The 27,039-nt window shown below is 36.9% G+C and overlaps 1 protein-coding gene and 1 pseudogene across 5 annotated transcripts in view; one reads left to right on the forward strand and one right to left on the reverse strand.

Moving 5' to 3' along the window:
* Positions 1-27,039, forward strand: part of GABPA (GA binding protein transcription factor subunit alpha) — a 44,456-nt gene that overhangs the window by 8,386 nt on the left and 9,031 nt on the right. For all 5 annotated transcript variants that reach the window (XM_010383431.2, XM_010383430.2, XM_030914604.1 and 2 more), the window contains exons 3-7: positions 2,323-2,467; positions 6,131-6,215; positions 8,990-9,235; positions 14,946-15,140; positions 19,277-19,330. In XM_010383431.2, coding sequence (XP_010381733.1) covers positions 2,323-2,467; positions 6,131-6,215; positions 8,990-9,235; positions 14,946-15,140; positions 19,277-19,330 — 725 coding nt within the window. The remainder of the gene's footprint in view (positions 1-2,322; positions 2,468-6,130; positions 6,216-8,989; positions 9,236-14,945; positions 15,141-19,276; positions 19,331-27,039) is intronic.
* LOC104678212 lies at positions 19,863-20,290 on the reverse strand (annotated as a pseudogene).

Genomic DNA, 27,039 nt, shown 5'->3' on the forward strand with positions numbered 1-27,039 from the left:
TTTAAGTAATCTAAGAAGTGACATACCACTTTATCTTGGTCTTCTGGTCATACAGTCCAACCCTGGTACAGTGTGGGAGGGAACTCTAAAAGGGCATGCATTTAAGAATCATTAGGAGCCCTCTTTGAGCCTAGCATGCATATATTTATGTTTACACATGCATGCACACAGATGGTCCACAAAGTCTAAAGTATGTGCCATCCAACCTTTTATGGATAGTCTCGGTTAGGCGACAGATCGGTAATTAATATGTATGACCTATGTGAAGGAGGCAGTAATTGTCATTTACCTAATGTAGATTTTTGCTGTACAGGAATTTAGGTCCAGTTTTATGAGATCATCTACTTTTATTTTTTTTAAGAGAAATTGATACTTTAGATATTTGTATGAAGTCTTCCAAGGTTTTAATGATAGTAATAAAAACTTTAAAAAAATGTTTAATGTTCAGCTAGTATAAAATAGTTCTTTAAAAATTTGTTTTAAAGTGATATCTGGGCCAGGCACGGTGGCTTAAGCCTGTAATCCCAGCACTTTGGGAGGCCGAGGCGGGTGGATCACGAGGTCAGGAGATCAAGACCATCCTGGCTAACATTGTGAAACCCCGTCTCTACTAAAAATACAAAAAATTAGCCGGACATGGTGGCGGGCGCCTGTAGTCCCAGCTACTCGGAGGCTGAGGCGGGAGAATCGCTTAAACCCGGGAGGTGGAGCTTGCAGTGAGCTGAGATCCAGCCACTGCACTCCAGCCTGGGCGACACAGCAAGACTCCATCTCAAAAAAAAAAAAAAAAAAAAAAAAGTGACATCTGAATCTCAAGAATAATTGTTACAAAAAAAGAAAAAGCTGACCTGGCACAGTGGCTCATGCCTGTAATCCCAGCACTTTGGGACACCAAGGCAGGTGGATCACGAGGTCAAGAGATTGAGACCATCCTGGCCAACGTGATGAAACCCCGTCTCTACTAAAAATACAAAAATTAGCTGAGCGTGGTGGCACACGCTTATAGTCCCAGCTACTCGGGAGGCTGAGGCAGGAGAATTGCTTGAACCCAGGAGGTGGAGGTTGTAGTGAGCCTAGATTGCGCCACTGCACCCCAGCCGGGCGACAGAGCAAGACTCCATCTCAAAAAAAAAAAAAAAAAAACAGCAACCTACCATGGCTATAGCTGAAGACTTGGGTAAAAAGGCTTACTTAAGATTTTTTTTTTTTAACCTTAAAAAATAACAATAGTATATTAGTATTTTTAAATAAGCTTGTTTTTAATCATGAAGAGTCTATTTTATAAATTTTAAATGTTTTAAGTCAGGTGCGATGGCACACACCTGTAGTCCCAGCAACTTGGGTGGCTGAGGCAGGAAGATCACTTGAGCTCAGGAGTTTGAGGCTGGCCTGGTGTGAACATAGGGAGACTGTCTCTAAAATTAAAATATAAATAAATGTTTTAGAAAAAAATTTTAAGTTATGTACATTCATTGACTATCATGTATATATCTCATTTTACTTGTAATTTATGTGAAAACTCAATAGATTTTTAATGCATGCTGTTTTTGACAATCACAAATGAGATTTAAATCATGTTTAAATTAAACATGTTGGAATACTTAATTGAATTCTACATTCACCAATTCAGCAAATATTACTTAGTGTTTGTCTTCTACTTGGCCCTATGTAAGGATTTGTAAGAGATTTATAGGATTGCTTACCAAAGATTTTAACCCTTTTGAATTCGAAGTGTGAAATAACATGAAAGAGCACTAAGACAGTTTTTAGGAAGAGTGTAAACTTTTTAGGAAGAGTATAAACTTTTTTGAACATGGAGCTGTCCTGATTACAACCAGTTGTGTTCATATTAAATTAAAGGGAAAGTCTTTTATTTAACTTACTCTATTTTTATATCTTTATATTTTTATTTATGTGGGGAAGGGAAATTGACTAGTAGAGATGGCATACAGATTTTGAGGAGACAATGTGTCTTCCTTTCTGGGTCTAAAATTCTTCAAAATAACTTGAAAATATAATGCAAATGGAAACATAATGTATGTGCAATATTTATATGTGTACACATACACACATATGTATGTACATACATAATCAGGCGTATTTACAAGGATGCTTTAAATTTCAAGCTAGCATTTCTCTATGAAATTCAGTGTTCATTTTGGCAATACTCGTTGGGGATGAGCCTACCACAGTATCTATGTAGAAATGACTTTTCAAAGACCAGAAATGTGTTTTGGTTTGGGATTATGTTTTTAGCATATTGTTACTTTGAAATCCAGGCTAAAAAATATAACTGTTAGCACTTACATCTTTAACATTTAGCATTGTAGAACAAACCTACGCACCAGCTGAATGTGTAAGCCAGGCCATAGACATCAATGAACCAATAGGCAATTTAAAGAAACTGCTAGAACCAAGACTACAGTGTTCTTTGGATGCTCATGAAATTTGCCTGCAAGATATCCAGGTAATTTTTATTTTTGTAAATTTTTATTGCAACATTTTAGTCTGCATAGGAATATTTTTTTTGTTAGCCTTTTCTTTATAGCTATAGACTTTATCTCTGTAAGAAGATTTGATTGGTATTACTGTAAAATTTAAGTGTTTAGAAATAAGGTTTTTAAGCAAAATTGTCTCCATTTAAAATTATATTTTAAAAATTTAGTACTAAAACAAATGAAACATTTTTTACTTTTCACAAATATAAAATGAGAAGTTTAAATAAATTAGAATCAAAGCTTAAATATAAGTAGTAATAGTAGGGAGCACATTGACTTTTGAAACTGAAGTGTATTTCTAGCCAGCTTCTAACTTCTCAAACATATGATTTAACTAAATGATTTCCACATTTCCCTTTTACCTTTATTTTCTCTGACAGTAGGTTTTGGATAAGAATTTAAATATTAACTGATAGGTCCTGGAATTTATTGTAAAAGGATTTTACTCATGGTAGTATTATAATATGTTATGTCTGAAACATATTCCGAGTTATATTTTGCAGTGTGTTTTCAAGATAGGTAGTACTTTTATGTATAAAAGGTAGCAGCTTAAATAGAATTGCCCAGTTTTCCATGACCTTTCTTAAACATATGATTAAATACATACTAGAGTTTTACACTTTTTCTTTTTTGTTATTTTTGAAATGGAGCCTCATTCTGTCATCCAGGCTTTAGTGCACTGGTGCAATTTCAGGTCACTGCAACCTCCACTTCCCAGGTTCATACCATTCTCCTGCCTCAGCCTCCCGAGTAGCTGGGACTACAGGCCGATGCCTCCACACCTGGCTAATTTTTGTAATTTTAGTAGACAGGGGGTTTTGCTATGTTGGCCAGGCTGGTCTTGAACTCCTGACCTCAAGTGATCCGTCCGCCTTGGCCTCCCAAAGTGCTGGGATTATAGGTGTGAGCCAGCGCACTTGGCTGAGTTTTATACTATTTTTATATTAACTTAGATTAATGTACATTGTGTCATCTTTTGGATGGTTCTTTACTCTTTCCCCTGCCTGTCTTGTGATATGGGTATTCCTTATATTACAGAACTTTTGTGTTAGTTTTTTAAAAATTCAAATCATCATATGCTGCTGCTATTTTTAATAAAATACTGTTGTACAGTAAGTTGAAATGTTTTAACAAAATTTGTGCATTTTATTTGCCTTTTAACCATACTTTAATCTTTTCATTTCAATATAAATCTAGTGATTGGTGGTGGGTAGGGATGATAGAGTGCCCTGAAACTAGGGAATGTGGGATGGTCTAGTAATTTTACAATTTTAGGATTTAAAGTTTTTTTCTCTTAATGACAGGATGAATTAACTTAGTCTTTTTGGAAGACTACCTCCCGTTTAATATCTGTTAATGTTAAATGTGAAATACCTGACGGTTCCACTTCAGCAAATTATTCCTACAGAAATGCTCACCTGGGTGGGTAAAGGTATATGCATGAAGATGTTCATGGCTTTGCAAAAACTGAAAACACCTCAAATGTTCCAAAAATGAGATTTGATACATTAGTTCCATAGAATAGAATTTGAGTTAGCTATTAAAAACTGGTGAACTTGAGCTATGTGGGCAAGGTATGTTGAGTGAAAAAAAATACTTGCAAAACAGTCTAATTCTCTCATGTAATCTTCACATCAGTCTTTGAAATCAGCATATTACTAGTCACATTCTGCAGATGTAGAAACAGATTTAAAGAGGTTAAATAATGTGCCCAGTGTATGGCTACAAAGGGGTATACTGGAATTTGAATCCAGACCTCTGTGACTCCAGAACTCTCTTCACTTGTTTGAGGCAAAAAAACAAAAAATTTTTTTAAAGGTTTATAGTGAATATAACTTGGTGTCACTGGACTTTGCCTGGTTTGCTCATATGTAAAATAAAGGGGAATCTGGACTTAATCTCTTAGTTGTCTTTCAGCTATAACATTTATTGCTTTCAATACTTGACCTATCCAAAATGAAAGTATGGCCTGCAGATTACCCAACCTCTTCCAGGTTCTCAGTAAATATTAGTTGGATAAATGGTAATATTTATAATTCATATTGTCATAGAATTCAGGGCTAGCTTTGGATCTAAGGGCATTTTGCGTTAGTCCTTGACCCCCTTTCCTCCTTAAAAAGGATATAAGGACCGCCACTTCTATTCTTCATGTCATGCAAACATACATTTGAATCACAAGTCTTGCTGCTTATGGTAATGCTCTTATATTTTCAGATGTGGTCTACTTGAAAGCTGAGGGAACAACGGCTAAGTTGCACTTTTTTGAAGAATGTTAACACAAGATCAAATACCAGGCTTGAGTTTTGTCCTTGTTCTGGCTTTTAGTGAACTTGCTAACATGTTCAATACCTGAGCGCTTATACTTTCAGAGTTACATTTGCCATAGCTTCTAGTGGATAATACCAGCGTCCACCAGACAAGGAGAAAAAACTTGACCTTAAGACAATTTTTAATGAAATGTATATTAATGGATGAAACTGTCATATTTAATCTATCTGTCTACAAGATTACACAGTCTCTTTTTTTTTTTTTTTTTTTTTTTTTTTTGAGATGGAGTCTCGCTCTATCGCCCAGGCAGAGTGCAGTGGCACTCACTGCAACCTCCACCTCCCAGGTCCAAGCGATTCTCATGCTTCCGCCTCCCAAGTAGCTGGGATTACAGGCGTGCGCCACCACTCCTGGCTAATTTTTGTATTTGTGTATAGACAGGGTTTTACCATGTTGCCCAGGCTGGTCTTGAACTTCAGACCTCAGGTGATCCACTTGGCTTGGACTCCCAAAGTGCTGGGATTACAAGTGTGAGCCACCACGCCCAGCCCTACACAGTTTGTCTTATCCCCTGTTCAAGTTAGATTCATAGTCATTTGTCATGTGTTTGTGCCATGACGACACCATCAGGTTAATTATTGGGATTGAGAGTAGAACTGCAGCTATATGACATGCAGACACAGTTATAAATTATGCAAGATGATTATAACAGAAGCCTGTCTATAAGCTGATTACAGAAAGTGTCTGGAAGTCAGAATTAACATCAATTTGCCATCGTGTGAAATGCATTCATTATAAGGATATATGAAGGAAAAAACACTAATACTGAAATGATAGAGAATTAGGATTCAAGATATTCATAGCAAGGTTAGGTAGTAAGGTCATAAGTGCTTTAATTTTATTAACTTTATGATGAGAGATTTAGAGTAAACCCTTATCTTCAATATGTAGCGCTGGTTACAAGGCAGATATGGCAAGAATATGTTAATATATTTAGATAAATTATCACCACTAATTAAACACTCTTATTCATGACAGGTATAGCATACTTTAAATACATTTCAGAATGAATAATTGACTTTTGGAATTATTTAAAATCCCAAACTAGACTCCAGAGATAGAGAAAACTGACATGACAAATTTGGTGGTATGCTGTCCTGAATTACTTTCGCAGTAGTGAAAATATTTTAAATTTTGGCAAAGAATTAAATATGACAAGCTAGATAATGTATTCTTATAATTTAATTAGTATGTTCAGTAATTAAGTTCTTTTTGGTACATCAATTTATTCTAAACCAAAGGCAAGGGACTTAATCTAATGATTGCACTAAAATAATCTTACTCATTTTGTCATCCATGGTTAGCTGGATCCAGAACGAAGTTTATTTGACCAAGGAGTAAAAACAGATGGAACTGTACAGCTTAGTGTACAGGTAATTTCTTACCAAGGTAAGTTACTTTTCGTGATAGTTATTTAAAATTTTAGCTCATGTTTTTCTGATATAATTTGTAAGTCTTAAGTGTTTTAGATCGTTGCCTAAATTACTTGATATAACAGCCAAATATTCATTATTCATGCTTTGGGTTTAGTAGTTGTATTTGACAGGGTGAAACAGATAGTATAATACATTCTACCTAGTTTAATCATAAAAGGATATATTATATGGTAGTAAATAGCAGAATCACAGAGAGTGTTGGAAGTCAGCAGGTTCCAGCTGACTTCCTAAGAGTACCTCAGTCACACTGCAGAACTGGACTGCTAAGGAAGCTGCTGCCCTGCCATGATCTGGAAAATACAACACCTGGAAGCTACCATGGTGGCTGTCACTTTAACCATGTTGCCTTTATAGTGATCCACACTAGTCAAAAAAATAGATGTCTGCTGGCTGTGGGGGTGCACACCTGTAATCCTGCCACTTTGGGAGGCCAAGGTGGGTGGATCATTTGAGGTCAGGAGTTTGAGAACAGCCTGGCCAACATGGTGAAACCCCATCTCTACTAAAAATACAAAATAAGGTGGGTGTGGTGGCACATGCCTGTAATCCCAGCTACTTGGGAGGCTAAGACAGGAAAATCACTTGAACCCAGGAAGTGGAGGTTGCAGTGAGCAGAGATTGTGTCACTACACTCCCTCTTGGGCAACAAGAGCAAAACTCTGTCTCAGTCAGTCAGTCAATCAATAAAAAAAATAGATGGCATAGGCCTCAATGGTCCCCAACCTTTTTTGGCACCAGGGACCAGTTTCACAGAAGACAATTTTTCCATGGATTGGGGCAGGGGAATTCAAGCGCATGACATTTATCATGGGCTTTGTATCTATCATTACTACATTGTAGTATATAATGATATACAACGCATCATAATGTAGAATCAGTGGGAGCCTTGAGCTTGTTTCCCTGCAACTAGACAGTTTCATCTGGAGGTGATGGGAGACAGTGACAAGAGTATCAGGCATTAAATTCTCGTAAGGAGCACGCAACCTAGATACTTCACATGTGCAGCTCACAATAGGGTTTGCGCTCCTGTGAGAATCTAATGCTGCCAGTGATCTGACAAGAAGTAGAGCTCAAGCGGTAATGTGAGCGATAGGGAGCAGCTGTAAATACAGATGAAGCTTCATCCACTTGCCTGCCTGTCACCTCCTGTTGTATGGTCTGTGGCCTGGGTTTTGGGGACCCCTGATCTGCCTGCTTGCCCCCTCTTAGCTCATTTCCAAATAGAAGGCTTATACCAGTGATTCTAAAGCCTAAATCACACCTGGAACCCTAGCTGCAAAGAAATCCAGTCTGTACAGTTTAGCATAGAGAGAAAAATTTGTAATAGACATAGAATCATCCAGTCAGCCTTATTCATTACAGTATTTTACTAAACTTGTATAAATACCCAAGTTAGAAAAGAAAATTAGGAAACTATTTTTGGTAGGTTGAATTTTAGCTTTTTAAAATTTAGAATAATGTCATCTCTGAACATATATTGTTCACAATTACGTTTCACAAACCACGTTTTTCTTCAGACTCTGAAAATGGTAGTTACGTACTTCTGATCCTTAATTCCCTCAGGATTGATTATTGGGAACAGGAAATAAATTAGTAGTCTTTATCTTTAAAAGCCTGGTGACCTATTGATGCAAGTGTGTTTAAGAAGAGTTTACTTAAAGCCATAATCATGTGAAATTTAGATGAAGGATTAGGAAATAGATTTTAAGAAAAAATACTTTTGATTCTGATTATTTTTATCATGTATATTTGAGAAGTGATTCTCTTTATACCACCTGAGAATGATAGTAGTAGTTTCTTGCAATACTGGTTTTCACAGAAGATCAAAGTTGAGTTGTGCTTTTTCTTTAAACTGTACTTTGATTGAATTTTGATACAGATTGTAATAGATTCAGTAAGGAACAGAAGCAGTTATATGATATGGTAGTGTCTTAGAGCTGTCATTTTAGTCTGAGGTTATTTCATAAAGGGCTAATTCCATTTTGAATAGATAAATAATAGTATGTCTTAGAGTACTGCACACATACTGAAATAACTGCTTTTATGGCGTAATTTCTTAATTATAATTTCTGAAACAGGTTTCAATGTTTTGATTCTGGATAGTTGAGGAGCCTTTGTATTAATAAATTATTTATCTTTGTCTTTTCCATAGGAATTACAATTCTTAACACCTTTATACTAGGAGCTTAAAATATTCAGGATTTGGGTTTTTCTTCATCTAATTTAAAATGAAAATTAGAATTTAATGGTAAATTTAATATAGCAAATTTGGCATCGTTTTTAACACATCTACTTTGTCCTTTAAAAAGAAAAACTGAGTCAGTAAATAATAATTTTAATTTGTTTAGAAGGATTTTTTAAAATTCCAAGGATAGGTAGCTGCTCGTTTATACTCTGCATAGTCTAATTTTTATTTTGTTTCATATTGGTAATTTTTATTTTTATTTTATTGTATGAACGGGTACTTTTTTTCTAATGATGTTTATAGATAGGGTTTGTGTGTGTCTTATGTTTTACAAAATTATTTTAAACTTGTAGAAAAGTTGCAAGACTAGTAAAATAATTCTTGAATATTCTTCACCCAGATTCCCCAAATGTTAACTTTTACTACATTTGCTTTATTCGGTGTAGTTTTTCTCTACCATTTGGGAACATAAAAACTAAATTATGTTTTGGTGACTTCTTTGTTTTCATTTAGATTCATAATTTTTTTTATCCACTGTTAAGGAATTGAACCAAAGTTAAACATCCTTGAAATTGTTAAACCTGCGGACACTGTTGAGGTTGTTATTGATCCAGATGCTCACCATGCTGAATCAGAAGCACATCTTGTTGAAGAAGCTCAAGTGATAACTCTTGATGGCACAAAACACATCACAACCATTTCAGATGAAACTTCAGAACAAGTGACAAGATGGGCTGCTGCACTGGAAGGCTATAGGAAAGAACAAGAACGCCTTGGGATACCCTATGGTAATGAAATACATAATTCTATATTGGGTAGAACAGTAGGAATTAAGCTTGACATAGAAGAGACTAGGGTAAGTTATAATCTATTTTACATGTAATGTTATTAGAATGAATGTTGATTTTCTTATCTCTCTCTTTTTTAATTGTAACGCACATTTAAGCTCATATGGTGGACAAATTCAGTCCTGCGTGCCGGAAATACAAAAAAGTCTAAAAAATTTCTGCTCTTAGGGTGTTTTGAGAGTGTAGTTGAAGAGAGAGAAGATAGATGAAAAGAGATAATTGCTGTAAAAGGTAACATGTTTTTAAACTGTTAGTAACTGTTATAGAAGAAGCATGCTATTGGAATCTCAAAGGGATCATAGTTGCCCTGAGAGAAAGTTGAAAAGAGTTTATTATAATTAAGATACTATTGGGCAGAGAAAGACATTTAAGACAGGAAGTGTTATATGCAAAGCTTAGACCTCGGGGTATGCATGAGTAGTGAGAAAATTGAGTGGTTAAGGAGTTACTCTGTAGCATTACAGAACTGTTTTGATTGATGAAAATAATTGAAAAATGAATATAGTGGTGGTATATGGTGTAAGTTGGAACAGGTAGAGACTGAGTGAAGGGAAAACAGGAGCATATTATTATAATTATGGCTAGATGATAGGTGGTTTCTTTGGGAGTAGAAAGGAAAAAGTAGATGAAAACAGTGATAGGACTGAGAAGATTGACAGATTTGATGAGAGTAGAGAGGGAAGATACAAGTATTGATCTAACTTCTCAAGCTTCATCTTGGTGACTGAAACAGTAATAATCTTGATAAAAATTGGTTCCATCATCATTACATGTTTATTGAACACTACCATATGCCAGGCACCACGTTAAATTCTGGGCTTAATTAAGATGGTGCACTAGAAAGAGCATGCCTTCAATAGCCCAGTTGGGGAGGTAGAGAAGTCTGGTATAGGAAATGTTTTTTTCAAGAGAAGGTGGATAGCACTTGATTTTGAGGTGAAAGTTTATATTCAGCTGGAGGTAGCCAGAAAATGGTTTCAGTTATATAAGATTTGGGCTGGAGACAAAGATGTTATATGAAACTCATTCACATTGAATTTGTATTTGAAGCTATAAAAGTCTACGTAGTCCCTGATGAAGAGCAAGGAATGGAAAAGAACACACAACTAAAGCATATACCCTAGACCCTATAAACATTTAGGATTGGAGAAAAGGGAGACAAGAAATAACTGAAGAGACAAAAAGAAAGAAATGACTTATATGTATAGTGTCACTGAAATTGAGGGGAGAGTTTGGATGGTCAGGACTCTCAGATGCTGCCGAGAAAGTCAAAGAATGCTGACTGATATCTCTTAAATTTGATGATCAGAGGATCATTCTTAAATTTAGACAAAAGTAACTAGAGTTGGTGAGACAAAACAGAATTATAAGAAATAGACATCTTAGAAGTGGGGGCGGATAGGAAGAATGCTGGGGTAACAAATAAATACTATTGATCATCCAGGAGTTGGTGGGGACCTCAGTGTATTTGTAAATGAAACAGTATTGTCGGGTTTTTTGTCCTTTTTTTATTTTTTATTTTTAGAGACAAGGTTGTACCTGGGTTTTACTTGGGGAGCAGTGCTGATGACAGAAAGGCTGTATTATAGAACTGCTGTTTTCCCTAAGACATTTTTTTCTTTCTTTAAACCAAACCTAAAAGATACGCAATAAATGATAGAGCTTACCCATGGAACTGAAAGAGAGCTACGGAACCAGACAGCTAGTGTAGAATTTCAGTCTCTCCCTCTACTGCCCAGGACTGTAGACACTCATCACGTGTGAGCACTTGAAGTGTCCCTGGTCAAAATTAAGATGTGTTATAAATGTAAAATACCCATTAAAAGAAAGAATGTAAAATCTTTTTTAATTTTTCATATTAATTACCGGTTGAAATAACATTTGGAACATCAAGTTAAAATAAATTCATTATTAAGATGTATTTCACCAACTTTTTAAATGTAACTATTAGAAAATTTAAAATTACATAATAGTCTGCATTATATTTCTGTTGGACAGCCCTGATCTTGATAATTGTCGCCTTTAGTTCTGGATGTTCTTACTGCATTCTTTTGATAAATACCCCTGTGTTCTTTTTTCTGGAACTCCTGTTGAATCTCTTGAGTTGATCTGCTGCATCTTTTTTCTTGTTTATTTTTCATCTTTCCTATCTGCACTACTTTCTGCCAGATTTTCTTGTCTTTATAATATAACCTATCTGATTTTTAATTTACAATGGCTCTTCGTTTTTGTTTGTTCCTTTCTGTAGCATTCTGATCTTATATTGCCAATATCATGTTTTCTCCTACTTCTCTGAGTATATTGATTATAGTTTTAACTTTTAAAAAGCTTTACTGCAGTATTTCTGTTTCTTGTGGATTCTGCTTTTCTTGTGGTTTTTGTTTGTGTTGTTTTTAACCTCTCTCAAATATCTAATTATTTTTGCTCATCTTTTCACATTTAAGAATTAATCACTTTAGGCCGGGTGTGGTGGCTCACGCCTGTAATCCCAGCACTTTGGGAGGCTGAGGCAGGTGGGTCCCTTGAGGCCAGGAGTTTGAGACCAGCCTGGCCAACATGGTGAAACCCTGTTTCTACTAAAAATATAAAAATTAGCTGGGCATGGTGGCGCATGCCTGTAATCCCAGCTACTTGGGAGACGGAGGCACGAGAATCTCTTGAACCTGGGAGGCGGAGGTTGCAGTGAGCTGAAATTGCACCACTGAACTCTAGCCTGGGCAACACAGTGAGATTCCGTCTCGAAAAAAAAAATAAGAGTAAATAACTTTAAAGCTAATTAATGTGAAGTTCTGAAGGATTTGATAACTATACGCTGATAAAATGAGGCATTGGCTATTTCATTAAAAGAATTTCAGGCCAGGTGTGGTGGCTCATGCCTGTAATCCCAGCACGTTGAGAGGCTGAGGTAGGAGGGTTTCTTGAGGCTAAGAGTTTGAGACCAGCCTGGGCTATATAGCCAGACTGTCTCCACCAAAAAAAAAAAAAATTGCTGGGCGTAGTGGCATACACCAATATCCTGGGAGGCTCAGCTGGGAGAATTGCTTGAGCACTGGAGTCTGAGGCTATAGAGAGCTGTGACGGCACCACTGGACACCAGCCTGGGTGGCAAAGCAAGACAGTCTCAAAAAAAAGGCAAAGGAATTCTTTTCAAACGTATCAGTATTTATAGATCTTTTTGCAGATACCTGTCAGCAGAAGATAGGGGTGAGCATTTGGGATCGGTGTGTATGTGAATACTGTGTTTTGGAACTGGAAAAGGAAGTGGAGCAGAGAGGACATAGAGACGGTCTCACTCTTCAGTTTATAGGATTTTATTACTGAGAATTGTTCTCTCGGTGTCTGTTCATTTCATGTCTCTCCCCATATATTAATAAATGTTTTCCCAGTGTCCACATGTGTGGGGTACACCCATTTAACTGGCACCCCAAATGAAAGAGAGACCCTGAAGTTTCTAACCACACCATCTACTTTAATCAGTCTCCTCGTTTTCAGCTTTAAGCCTCTGATGCTACTCAGAACCACCACGACTTGAACCAGTGAACAGGGTTCTGCGAGCAGGAATTCTCTCACTTCTTACTGGTATCCTCCTTGGCAAACATTTCAGGTCATAGTCCCCCCCCCCCCCCCCCCGCCAAATCGATTACCACTCTGTTTATTGTCTTCAAAACATTAGATTAAATCTCTCATCCATGCCTGTCGCTTTGTACTCATGTTCCTATGATTTTACATCCTTAAAAAATTCCTTTACTGTTGTTTCACTAGAGTCTGAGAGAAAAGAGGCAGAACATGGGTGGCCAATTAGTTATGTTAAACTAGAAGTCCTGATACTTGAAAAAACAAATCAGACAAATTATATTTTTCTGTGAGTTTTTATTTTTTAAATTTTTATGTAAAATTATCTTTTTCTTTTAAAAGAGGTGTGATTTAGGATAGCTTTTCTAATTTAACTCTGCTTCTGTTGTTTTCCATTAGTATAGTATTCACAGATAAGGCAACTTTCTTTTTCAGTTCTTGTCGACTTTTACCTGGGCCTTCTCCTCCTCTTCCTTTTCCTTGGCGTCCCTCTGCCGCTCACTTCTAATTCCACTCTGCCAGTTTCTCCTTATTGTGGGCCATTCTCCTGGAAGTGGTTCTTGGCTCAGTTTGAAAAACACCCAGGTGCTACATTGCTTCAGCACTTTAAATCTTAACACAGACTGCGGCTATTGGATTGGGCAAAACTGCTTTTTAGCGTTGCTTTCATCTTGTCCTGTTGTACTTCCAATGCATGCTTCTTGGCTGTGCTCAGGCTTTCCTGTGATCAGAGTGGGTCACATTTCTCTTGCTTCCCTTTGCTTTCTCCTGCACACAAGCTAAGACCATGGAGGTCTTATAACTCTTACTGCTTTGTCTTTACTCTCTTGTATCTTGAAGTCCATGAAGATATCTTGTCACCTGGTTTTATGTAAATGTTTGTGGGTTTTTGGTTTTGTCCTCTAGTCACTTTTTTTATGTTTATGTGTACATTCAGAAAAATTAAAAAACCTTTGCCATCATCTTCCTAGAATCCTCCCTTAACTTCTTTGTGGAAAAATTTAATAATATATCTTCTATGGCTATTAATCCTGTATTCTTTGAAGCTAGGGCACCTCTGTTCCTTTAGTCTCAAATGGAATAGTTTCAGTTTCAATAGGACTTTGCCTCTTTGAGTAACTTTTATAAAATTCTTATGTTTGATTTATTTTCACTATAATTTGCCCTCGATACCTAAATGTTGTTTTTTTCCTACTTTTCTTATTGAATAGCATTTATTTATTGGGTATATAAGCAATATTATTTGAATAAATCATCTTCTTGAAGCGGGAGTACCAGAACCAAAACTAATTTAGCTAATATGTATTAAACTTACACAGATAGAATTTTCTGTTAGGTGCAGGTGATACAGCAATGTAATAGTTATAGATATTGGCCATATTTTTTTATTTATGAATTCAATTAGTAAAAAGTCATAGGGAAAAGGAAATTATTTGGTTATACTCTTTAAGATTAAAAAAGTGTATGAGCAAGGCACTGTTAGGTTCTAAAGATATAATGATTTACAGGACACATTTATATTTCTTAGTGTGTTGTGAGGGAACAGCTGAGTAAAACAGGCTATTACCCTGTTTGTTTATTTATTGGAAATGCATCATAAGGATAAATGCAGGAGCGGCCAGCTTTTTACAGGAAGGAAAAGGGAGGAAAAAGGATGTGGTTCATGTTTTGGAGAATAAAGAATCCCCTTTTGATTTTTTTTCAATGCAACTGCAAATTTTTTAAAACTTGGATAATTTAGTTTATTCTCTCCAGAATAATCTCATATTTTATTCTTTCATTTGACCCACTGGAGAGCAATTTTGCATTTTGTTTTTCTTAATACAGTTCCAGCTGAGGTTGAACCAAGTGACTCCATCAGAAATTTAGATTACGAAATTGAAAAGGAGCTGAGGAGAAAATTACAACATAAATTTTTGTTTTGTTTTTGTTTTTGTTTTTTGCTTCATATAATGTTTACCTCACATACTTAGGGAAAGAAAACATCTGTGTGTATGTGTGTGTATTAACAAGTTAACTGCAGATTTACACAGTATCTAAAATGGAACTAGGCTAAAGTTAATGTTTTTCTTTCTAGATCCCATACAGTGGTCCACAGACCAAGTCCTGCATTGGGTGGTTTGGGTAATGAAGGAATTCAGCATGACCGATATAGACCTCACCACACTCAACATTTCAGGGAGAGAATTATGTAGTCTCAACCAAGAAGATTTTTTTCAGCGGGTTCCTCGGGGAGAAATTCTCTGGAGTCATCTGGAACTTCTCCGAAAATGTATGAAATTACAGTTACTTCTTTACATTGTAATTTAAGCTGAATTTTATTTCCTTATAACTTGTTTTCATCTTAATTGTTTATTGATAATGATAAGTAATAAGCAGTAATAATTAACATTTATTTACTGTATAATGCTATGCTGAAAGCTCTATATGTTATCTCATTTAATTCCTATAGTAATACCACAAATCATTACTTTGCTTATTCTTTAGATAGGAAAGTGAGGCTTTGAGAGCCCCACAAAGTCACAGCTAGGAAGTGGCAGAGCCAGGATTCAAGCCCAGGCTAACATTAGAATCCAAGTTCTTAAATCAGGTGCTGTGCCCTACACTCAGCCCTCTTCATATATTCTATTTGTTGCCTTCTGTTTGATCAGCTCTTAGATTTACTGCTCATCTAGAAACTGAAGAGATCATTTGTTTACAGGTGGCTTCCTTCCCATTCTCTTCATTATTGATGAGATTAAATCTTTGTTCAAGTCTTTATAATTAACTGAATAGGGTCTTAAGAGGGAAGGAACCACCTTTTTGAATTGGAAGCCACCGGTTATAAGTTTTTCCACTTACAACTTACAAGGCTTCAGACATTATATATGATTCAGTGACCATATAAAGAAATTGGACCAGCAATTTGGGAGAATGAGACAGGCAGATCACTTGAGGTTAGAAGTTCGAGACCAGCCTGGCCAACATGGTGAAACCCCGTCTCCACTAAAAATACAAAAAAATAGCTGGGCAAGTTGCTGTGTGCCTGTAGTCCCACCTACTTGGGAGGTTGAGGCAAAAGGATAGCCTGAACCTGAAAGGCGGAGGTTGCAGTGAGCTGAGACCGTGCCACTACACTCCAGCATGGGTGGCAGAGCAAGAGTCTCAATTGGAAAAAAAACAGAGAGAGAAATTTGGAAACGACTTGGCTGTCCAAGAAAACAAGGCACAAATATAAATTATTTTTGCTTGAATATTAATCCATCTTATATTTCAGTGACTGTTAAGACACCGAATCAAGCAACCCATTCCTTGACAGTTTTGCATATCAGAAATGCTAGCCGGACCCACATATTTTTCAGAACACATGAATACAACAAACTCTTGACTTTGCTTTTGTATCAGTTATGGATGAAAATGTTAATGATAGCATTTTGTTCTATTATATATCCAGTAACGGGAGAGCTCTGGTGGAGGGATTTTCCACCTTAATTCAATGCTTGCAGTTTTCACTCAAGGTGCTTTCTCTGGCCGCGTGCAGTGGCTCACTCCTGTCACCCCAGCACTTTGGGAGTCTGGGGCGGCTGGATCACTTGAGGTCAGGAGTTGAAAGTGCTTTCTCTGCTGGTGAATAAGAAATGAACTCTGGAGAGAGGCATTTCCTCATTGTTTATAATTTTATTCTTGTAAAGATTCGCTCAGATTTTAAGTATCTATGATACTAAAAGACTTAGTACATTCATTGTATTTGCAGCATTTATTTCCAGTGTCTGTTCTTATTAGATAAATAAGTTGAATGTCCTGGTTGAAGCTTTGTCATTGGTTTCACAGATTTCCTTCCATGCAGAGGTTTTGAAATGAATAAGGTAAATTCTGAATTGTGAAACATGTGAGTCATGTTTATTGAAACACTTTCTTGTAAGAAATCTCAAGAACACAACAAGGATAGTGCATAGATGATAGTTTCATTTTTCCCAAATCCACATTTTTTCCAGTCTCTCCCAGGTCAGCTCTTCGTTGTGGCTGTCTCTTTCTACTTCTCTTATTGCGTCTCAAACTTTAAAGTTCATTCATAGGTTTTTCCTAGAACAGAAGTCAAGGTGTCTTGTGTATCTTTCCATTTCCATGCAGTTGAACGAGTCTTCTTCAGAAAAGCTCTGCTCTGGAACCGTTGCTTTGTCTTTTAAAGTAACAAAGTCCCACAGCCTAGATGAGTGTCTCACGGAATTTCTTGGTGATCCAGCCATGGTTCTTCACTCTGCCCGGGCAGGGAAATCCCATCTGGCTTGGAAATGTAGTGCTCAGTTCAGAATTGAGAGATGGGCAGGATGATGTATAAGGGTATTTCTAACAGACTTTCTAGAATTCACAAGTCTCACTTCTCAGAACAGGGTTTTTTGAGCGCAATGCAGTACTCTGGTCCCTTCTGTAGGAGAAGTCTGCAGCCTCTCTGTGAAAGGCACTGATTCTGGGACAGAACCCAGCCTCTATTATCCATCCTCAGTGATCAAGAAGCGGCAGTACTGAAGAAGTAGAGCTTCAAGAAGCGGCAGTACTGAAGAAGTAGAGCTCCTTCTTCAGATATTTGTATTAGATTATTCACCTGAGCGGCCACCTGCCTGCAGTCCCCCCTCTGCTGAAACTTCATCCAAGTCCTACTATACGTGGGAGATAATTAGGAAATGTTCCAGTACTACCAGTTCCATGATGTCCTTCTCGGTGTGAATCTCTGTCTTCTGTCACCAAAGGCAAAGGAAGTTCTCAGTTTGCTAAGGGTTTTCTTTAGGAAAAATAATTGTTTTATTCCCGTGGTGTCTAATGTTTCTTCATAAAATGGCTCCATATCCCCCAGGGCTTTGCCTCTCAAGACTGCTTCCTTTGTGCCTAGCAAGGATTTGGGAATTTCAGGGAGGAATATGATATTCAGAGTGCCTGTACTCTGAAGAGATTGGTCTTGGACCAGTCTTTCAAAAAACTTTTTTTTTCCCCTCTGTGGTCTGCCTTCTATCTTGAGAGCTTCCAGGAAACAAACCAAACTCCAATCTGAGAATTAGGACTTAGAAAGTGATTTTACAAGTTGATTACAGCTGTGCTGTGTGATGGTGACGCTTTCGTTTGCCTCTTTTGAGGCTGAGTTCCTTTAGTCTTCAAATGAAACGGTTCCTCTTTGAGGAACTTTTATAAAATTCTGAGGAAAATTTACTACAAACATAAGGTACGTATTTTTTTTTTTTTTTTTTTTATCAAGAGAGACCACAGTTCTGGAGGAGAATGCTCAGAACTAGGAGTCTGGATAAAACAGTGAGGTTGTCAGTTGACTGGAAAAGTAACTGTTTTGTGCACTGTGCTTCTTAAAAATGTGTTTCTTTGATCCTCACAATAACCTCACGAGGCAGTAAGTATAGGTGTCTAATTTAAACATGAGGAAGTTAATGTTGAAAGAGGTTGGTAATTTTACCGAAGTCATGTAGTCAGTCAGAGCTAAGAACTGAATCCAGATCTGTCTGAAGCCAGTCCTATATAATTGTTTTAAGTCCTCAGTCTTCGGACCCTCAAAGCTCCCATCTGATAGGATTCAGACCTCTTTTTACTTCCCCAACCTTTTCCAGCTCTGCGTGTCTGGAACTGGGTCCTGGCAAGGCACCCTTAGCAGAGTCTTCTTGGGAGCCCAGGCCTCAGTACCCAGAATGATTGCTGGAGGGTATAGTTTCAATTTTAAGAGAGAGGCATGCAATTTATGATGGGCACAAAGTAGGCTGAAGTAATAGAGACTGGGATGTGCAATTCTTTGAGAGGTAAAGAATAACATTTAAGTGGGGAATAGCAACAGATAAGTAATGAATGGTTCTGTAAAGGCTTGTCTTAGGACCTTTTATAATATTTTTATTTGGGGAGCTATATTTTTAGATGTGAAATTATTTAGTTTAATTGAGACATTCAGGACCGCTACAATTGTATTGAAAATTTGCTGTCTTTAAGTAGAAGCATTATAAAGCTTAAGCAGCTTTAGTCAAAAGTGGATGTTACAACAGATAATGGGAAGGAGGCCTTTTTGGTGGAGATCCATATCTAAATAATTTCATTTTGGTGTATATTTTATCTTTGATATGATCTTGAAGATTTCCATATTTTTACATGGTTTTATACAGATTTCGATACAAATATTTACATTTAGAAAACCATAGTTCTCTGCAGAACTTTACTGAACACTGAAAGACATTGGAGCTTTTCCCTGTGTTACTTCTCTTAAAGCTATCTTTTCCTTTTAAAGTGACTATCAAATATTTTTAAGGTTTTTATGCTAGTAAATTTCAGTTCAGTGTTTTGGTTTCAATTGTGGAGTTCTTTTTTAAAAGAATGTTTATTAAGTTGAGTTTTATTGGATTGGGGTTTTTGGTTTTAAATTTTTAAAAATTGTGTTTTTTCCAGATGTATTGGCAAGTCAAGAACAACAGATGAATGAAATAGTTACAATTGATCAACGTGAGTATTCGTATCTATATTTGCCCTTTTATTGAAGAAATGTTTATTTGATACTGCAAGGTAGTAAAAAGGAAAATTATTTAAAAATATTTTTTCCCACACACAAAATATCTTTTGTTCTGTGGAATGAGAGCTTGACACAAGTACTTCATAAGATCCACTCATGTCGTGTTTTTAAATGATACGATTAACATAACAGCTTGCTTTGTATCTGAGTTCACTAAAATTTGTTAGGACATCATTTGTTTCATCTTGACTGACTGTTAATTACCAAGTTGTAAGAACAATTCTAACCACATTCATACCTGACAGAACTTTCATGCCTGATAATAACTGGATATTGGGTGACATCCAATTAAAATATCAGTATAACTTGGATACAGCAAAGAAAATATTCAAGTGTCCAAAACAAACTTGAGGAGTTACACTGGGTTTGAAATGAAGAAAAAAGGCAAGTGAAAATAGGAAAACAAATAGTTTTCATTTGGTGGGAGTTGCAATCAAAGTATACATTTGTATACATTCTAATTGATCATCTGTCCCATGTGGCATTTTCCAAGGTTTTAAGAGTCCACCAGGCCAAACCCTTCGCCGCCTTCACTACTTTTGCTTGGCTTTTCCCCTTTCTTTTCTCTCAGTTTGCATTCAGCTTTATTCTTTACGTTTGGTTCATCCATACTGGGTACTGTGCATGCTGGTCTAGAAGAGTCTTTTTGTTTCTCTTAGTATCAGTCTCCATTTTCATGTCATATTTTCCAACTTTTATCTCACATTGCATTTTCTCTTGGCATGTTTGGGTTTGGGTACCACTACAGTTGCTATCTCTTAAACATCTTTCATTAAAACATTACTGTCTAGTTTGAGAATCCTTTTAAGCCTGCTGAGCTCTTTGAGGGCATTTTTTTCCCCCTTTTCAGCAGACATCTTTCTTTTCCCCTTACACCATAAGCTTTTAGCCATGTTTTACCTGATATACGAACACACACGTCACAAGATCATCCCAACCGGCTAAAATTTTTAATGAGGAATTTGAGATACACAAAGAAAGTAAGTGTAACTAACACCTGTGTACATATAAGAAATAACATTTTATATACCAAGTTTACCTGTTGTAGATTTCATTTTCCTCTCTCCTACCAGAGAATTGACCATCTTGAATTTTATGTTTATTACTGTCTGTATACCAACTATGTAACCATAAACACTGTGTAGCATTATTTTGCACATGTTTAAATATTTTCTGTAAAATAATACATTATACATATTCTTTTATAACTTATCATTTGAGAATTACCCATGTTGATACTTGCAGCTGTTTCATTCATTTTCACTGCTGTATAGTATTTTTTAAATGCTGTGAACATCATTGAGTGAATATTTGTAAGAACATGTGTGAGATGTTTGTGGCATAGGGTTTCTTTTTTTTTGAAAAAAAAAGTCCAAAAGAATACATGAAGTTTATTTTTATATGTTAAAGTAATTACAACTCAAAAATATACTCTATAGTAATACAAATACGTGCAATAAAACTATGGTATAAAGAAAGAAAGGAGTTAATAGATTGAGATTCAGGATGGCGATTACTTCAGATGAACTAGAAATAATCTGCATCTAATTATAGGGCACTTTCACCATCCTTTTGCCCTGTCTCATTAGTGGATGTAGCATGTTTTATTTGACTAGTTTCTTTTGAATCCCTTTGCCAATTTGCTACTTAATATTTTGCTGGTTAGGCAAAATGAAAATCTTTTTATTTACCAGGATTGTTAAGTTCACTTGTACTTACAGATACAATTGATAAAATCATTCTCTCTTCTGTACTGATCATTTTATATAGTCTTTCGTTATGTAGTTTATTTACTTAATCTTTATTTTTATATTTAGGAAGGTTTTTATTTTTATTCAAAAATTTACTTTTATATACATAATTATATGAAGCCAAAGCTTTTCTCTTTTTCTCATTATCTATTGATACCCTATTATGAACAATAAGGAAATTAGCTATTCACCAATTCTTTCCCCTCTTCTTCCTTTCCCGTGCCATCTTATTTTGTTAAAAATTTCCTGTAGATTAAAATCATAAGGAATTAAAACATTTATTCTACCTTGCATATGATCTCCCCATACCTTCTTATTTATTACTATTATTATTATTATACTTTAAGTTCTAGGGTACATGTGCATAACGTGCAGGTTTGTTACATATGTATACTTGTGCCATGTTAGTGTGCTGCACCCATCAACTCGTCAGCACCCATCAACTCGTCATTTACATCAGGTATAACTCCCAATGCAATCCCTCCCCCCTCCCCACGATAGGCCCTGGTGTGTGATGTTCCCCTTCCCGAGTCCAAGTGATCTCATTGCTCAGTTCCCACCTATGAGTGAGAACATGTGGTGTTTGGTTTTCTGTTCTTGTGATAGTTTGCTAAGAATGATGGTTTCCAGCTGCATCCATGTCCCTACAAAGGACACAAACTCATCCTTTTTTATGGCTGCATAGTATTCCATGGTGTATATGTGCCACATTTTCTTAATCCAGTCTGTCACTGATGGACATTTGGGTTGATTCCAAGTCTTTGCTATTGTGAATAGTGCTGCAGTAAACATATGTGTGCATGTGTCTTTATAGCAGCATGATTTATAATCCTTTGGGTGTATATCCAGTAATGGGATGGCTGGGTCATATGGTACATCTAGTTCTAGATCCTTGAGGAATCGCCATACTGTTTTCCATAATGGTTGAACTAGTTTACAATCCCACCAACAGTGTAAAAGTGTTCCTATTTCTCCACATCCTCTCCAACACCTGTTGTCTCCTGACTTTTTAATGATTGCCATTCTAACTGGTGTGAGATGGTATCTCATTGTGGTTTTGATTTGCATTTCTCTGATGGCCAGTGATGATGAGCATTTTTTCATGTGTCTGTTGGCTGTATGAATGTCTTCTTTTGAGAAATGTCTGTTCATATCCTTTGCCCCCTTTTTGATGGGGTTTTTTCTTGTAAATTTGTTTGAGTTCTTTGTAGGTTCTGGATATTAGCCCTTTGTCAGATGAGTAGATTGCAAAAATTTTCTCCCATTCTGTAGGTTGCCTGTTCACTCTGATGGTAGTTTCTTTTGCTGTGCAGAAGCTCTTTAGTTTAATTAGATCCCATTTGTCAATTTTGGCTTTTGTTGCCATTTATTTTGGTGTTTTAGACATGAAGTCCTTGCCCATGCCTATGTCCTGAATGGTATTACCTAGATTTTCTTCTAGGGTTTTTATGGTATTAGGTCTAAAATTTAAGTCTCTAATCCATCTTGAATTAATTTTCATATAAGGAGTAAGGAAAGGATCCAGTTTCAGCTTTCTACTTATGGCTAGCCAATTTTCCCAGCACCATTTATTAAATAGGGAATCCTTTCCCCATTTCTTGTTTCTCTCAGGTTTGTCAAAGATCAGATGGCTGTAGATGTGTGGTATTATTTCTGAGGACTCTGTTCTGTTCCATTGGTCTATATCTCTGTTTTGGTACCAGTACCATGCTGTTTTGGTTACTGTAGCCTTGTAGTATAGTTTGAAGTCAGGTAGCGTGACGCCTCCAGCTTTGTCCTTTTGACTTAGGATTGTCTTGGCAATGCGGGCTCTTTTTTGGTTCCATATGAACTTTAAAGCCGTTTTTTCCAATTCTGTGAAGAAACTCATTGGTAGCTTGATGGGGATGGCATTGAACCTATAAATAATCTTGGGCAGTATGGCCATTTTCATGATATTGATTCTTCCTATCCATGAGCATGGTATGTTCTTCCATTTGTTTGTGTCCTCTTTGATTTCACTGAGCAGTGGTTTGTAGTTCTCCTTGAAGAGGTCTTTTACATCCCTTGTAAGTTGGATTCCTAGGTATTTTATTCTCTTTGAAGCAATTGTGAATGGAAGTTCATTCATAATTTGGCTCTCTGTTTGTCTGTTACTGATGTATAAGAATGCTTGTGATTTTTGCACATTAATTTTGTATCCTGAGACTTTGCTGAAGTTGCTTATCAGCTTAAGGAGATTTTGGGCTGAGACAATGGGGTTTTCTAAATATACAATCATGTCATCTGCAAACAGGGACAATTTGACTTCTTTTCCTAACTGAATACCCTTGATTTCTTTCTCTTGCCTGATTGCCCTAGCCAGAACTTCCAACACTGTGTTGAATAGGAGCGGTGAGAGAGGGCAACCCTGTATTGTGCCAGTTTTCAAAGGGAATTTTTCCACTTTTTGCCCTATCAATATGATATTGGCTGTGGGTTTGTCATAAATAGCTCTTATTATTTTGAGATACGTTCCATCAATACCGAATTTATTGAGTGTTTTTAGCAGGAAGGGCTGTTGAATTTTGTCAAAAGTCCTTTTCTGGATCTATTGAGATAATCATGTGGTTTTTGTCTTTGATTCTGTTTATATGCTGGATTACGTTTATTGATTTGCATATGTTGAACCAGCCTTGCATCCCAGGGATGAAGCCCACTTGATCATGGTGGATAAGCTTTTTGATGTGCTGCTGAATCTGGTTTGCCAGTATTTTATTGAGGATTTTTGCATCGATGTTCATCAGGGATATTGGTCTAAAATTCTTTTTTTGTTGTGTCTCTGCCAGGCTTTGGTATCAGGATGATGTTGGCCTCATAAAATGAGTTAGGAAGGATTCCCTCTTTTTCAATTGATTGGAATAGTTTCAGAAGGAATGGTATCAGCTCCTCCTTGTACCTCTGGTAGAATTCAGCTGTGAATCCATCTGGTCCTGGACTTTTTTTGGTTGGTAGGCTATTAATTATTGCCTCAATTTCAGAGCCTGCTATTGGTCTATTCAGGGATTCAGCTTCTTCTGGTTTAGTCTTGGGAGAGTATAAGTGTCCAGGAAATTATCCATTTCTTCTAGATTTTCTAGTTGATTTGCGTAGAGGTGTTTATAGTATTCTCTGATGGTAGTTTGTATTTCTATGGGGTCAGTGGTGATATCCCCTTTATCATTTTTTATTGCATCTATTTGATTCTTCTCTTTTCTTCTTTATTAGTCTTGCTAGCGGTCTGTCAATTTTGTTGATCTTTTCAAAAAACCAACTCCTGGATTCATTGATTTTTTGGAGGGTTTTTTGTGTCTCTATCTCCTTCAGTTCTGCTCTGATCTTAGTTATTTCTTGCCTTCTGCTAGCTTTTGAATGTGTTTTCTCTTGCTTCTCTAGTTCTTTTAATTGTGATGTTAGAGTGTCCATTTTAGATCTTTCCAGCTTTCTCTTGTGGGCATTTAGTGCTATAAATTTCCCTCTACACACTGCTTTAAATGTGTCCCAGAGATTCTGGTATGTTGTATCTTTGTTCTCATTGGTTTCAAAGAACATCTTTATTTCTGCCTTCATTTCATTATGTACCCAGTAGTCATTCAGGAGCAGGTTATTCAGTTTCCATGTAGTTGAGCGGTTTTGATTGAGTTTCTTAGTCCTGAGTTCTAGTTTGATTGCACTGTGATCTGAGAGACAGTTTATTATAATTTCTGTTCTTGTACATTTGCTGAGGAGTGCTTTACTTCCACTTATGTGGTCAATTTTGGAATAAGTGTGATGTGGTGCTGAGAAGAATGTATATTCTGTTGATTTGGGGTGGAGAGTTCTGTAGATGTCTATTAGGTCTGCTTGGTGCAGAGATGAGTTCAATTCCTGGATATCCTTGTTAACTTTCTGTCTCGTTGATCTGTCTAATGTTGACAGTGGGGTGTTCAAGTCTCCCATTATTATTGTATGGGATTAGACTTACAAAGTCTCTTTGTAAGTCTCTAAGGACTTGCTTTATGAATCTGGGTGCTCCTGTATTGGGTGCATATATATTTAGGATAGTTAGCTCTTCCTGTTGAATTGATCCCTTTATCATTATGTAATGGCCCTCTTTGTCTTTTGATCTTTGATGGTTTAAAGTCTGTTTTATCAGAGACTAGTATTGCAACCCCTGCTTTTTTTTGTTCTCCATTTGCTTGGTAGATCTTCCTCCATCCCTTTATTTTGAGCCTATGTATGTCTCTGCATGTGAGATGGGTCTCTTGAATACAGCACACTGATGGGTCTTGACTCTTTATCCAGTTTGCCAGTCTATCTTTTAATTGGAGCATTTAGTCCATTTACATTTAAGGTTAATATTGTTATGTGTGAACTTGATCCTGCCATTATGATATTAACTGGTTATTTTGCTCGTTAGTTGATGCAGTTTCTTCCTAGCCTCAATGGTCTTTACATTTTGGCATGTTTTTGCAATGGCTGGTACCGGTTGTTCCTTTCCATGCTTAGTGCTTCCTTCAGGGTCTCTTGTAAGGCAGGCCTGGTGGTGACAAAATCTCTAAGCATTCGCCTATCTGTAAAGGATTTTATTTCTCCTTCACTTATGAAACTTAGTTTGGCTGGATATGAAATTCTGGGTTCAAAATTCTTTTCTTTAAGAATGTTGAATATTGGCCCCCACTCTCTTCTGGCTTGTAGAGTTTCTGCCGAGAGATCTGCTGTTAGTCTGATGGGCTTCCCTTTGTGAGTAACCCGACCTTTCTCTCTGGCTGCCCTTAAGATTTTTTCCTTCATTTCAGCTTTGGTGAATCTGGCAATTATGTGTCTTGGAGTTGCTCTTCTCAAGGAGTATCTTTGTGGCGTTCTCTGTATTTCCTGAATTTGAATGTTGGCCTGCCCTACTAGGTTGGGGAAGTTCTCCTGGATGATATCCTGCAGAGTGTTTTCCAACTTGGTTCCATTTTCCCCCTCACTTTCAGGCACCCCAATCAGACGTAGATTAGGTCTTTTTACAAATCCCATACTTCTTGCAGGCTTTGTTCATTTCTTTTTCTTTTTTCTTTAGATTTCTCTTCTCGCTTCATTTCATTCATTTGATCCTCAATCGCTGATACTCTTTCTTCCAGTTGATCGAGTCAGTTACTGAAGCTTGTGCATTTGTCATGTATTTCTCATGTCACGGTTTTCATCTCTGTCATTTCGTTTATGGCCTTCTCTGCATTAATTATTCTAGTTATCAATTCTTCCACTCTTTTTGTTTCTTTGCGCTGGGTACGTAATTCCTCCTTTAGCTCTGAGAAGTTTGATGGACTGAAGCCTTCTTCTCTCATCTCGTCAAAGTCATTCTCCGTCCAGCTTTGATCCATTGCTGGTGATGAGCTGCGTTCCTCAGTTGAAAATGCAGAAATCACCTGTCTTCTGTGTCGCTCGCGCTGGGAGCTGGAGACTGGAGCTGTTCCTATTTGGCCATCTTGTGTCATAGGGTTTCTGTCCTTTCAACCTTACTCCAGATATTGCCAGAGTCTCAAAGTGGTGGTGTGAATTGTCATTTGTCCACATTTTCTACAATATCTGACAAACTTTTTATGAACAAATGTTTTAAAAACAAACATGTTGGCCAGGCGCGGTGGCTCAAGCCTGTAATCCCAGCACTTTGGGAGGCCGAGACAGGCGGATCACGAGGTCAGGAGATCGAGACCATCCTGGCTAACACGGTGAAACCCCATCTCTACTAAAAACTACAAAAAACTAGCCGGGCGAGGTGGCAGCACCTGTAATCCCAGCTACCAGGGAGGCTGAGGCAGGAGAATGGCGTGAACCCAGGAGGCGGAGCTTGCAGTGAGCTGAGATCCGGCCACTGCACTCCAGCCTGGGTGACAGAGCGAGACTCCATCTCAAAAAAAAAAAAAAAAAAA

This window comes from Rhinopithecus roxellana, chromosome 13, assembly GCF_007565055.1.
Source record: "Rhinopithecus roxellana isolate Shanxi Qingling chromosome 13, ASM756505v1, whole genome shotgun sequence".
Taxonomy (NCBI): domain Eukaryota; kingdom Metazoa; phylum Chordata; class Mammalia; order Primates; family Cercopithecidae; genus Rhinopithecus; species Rhinopithecus roxellana.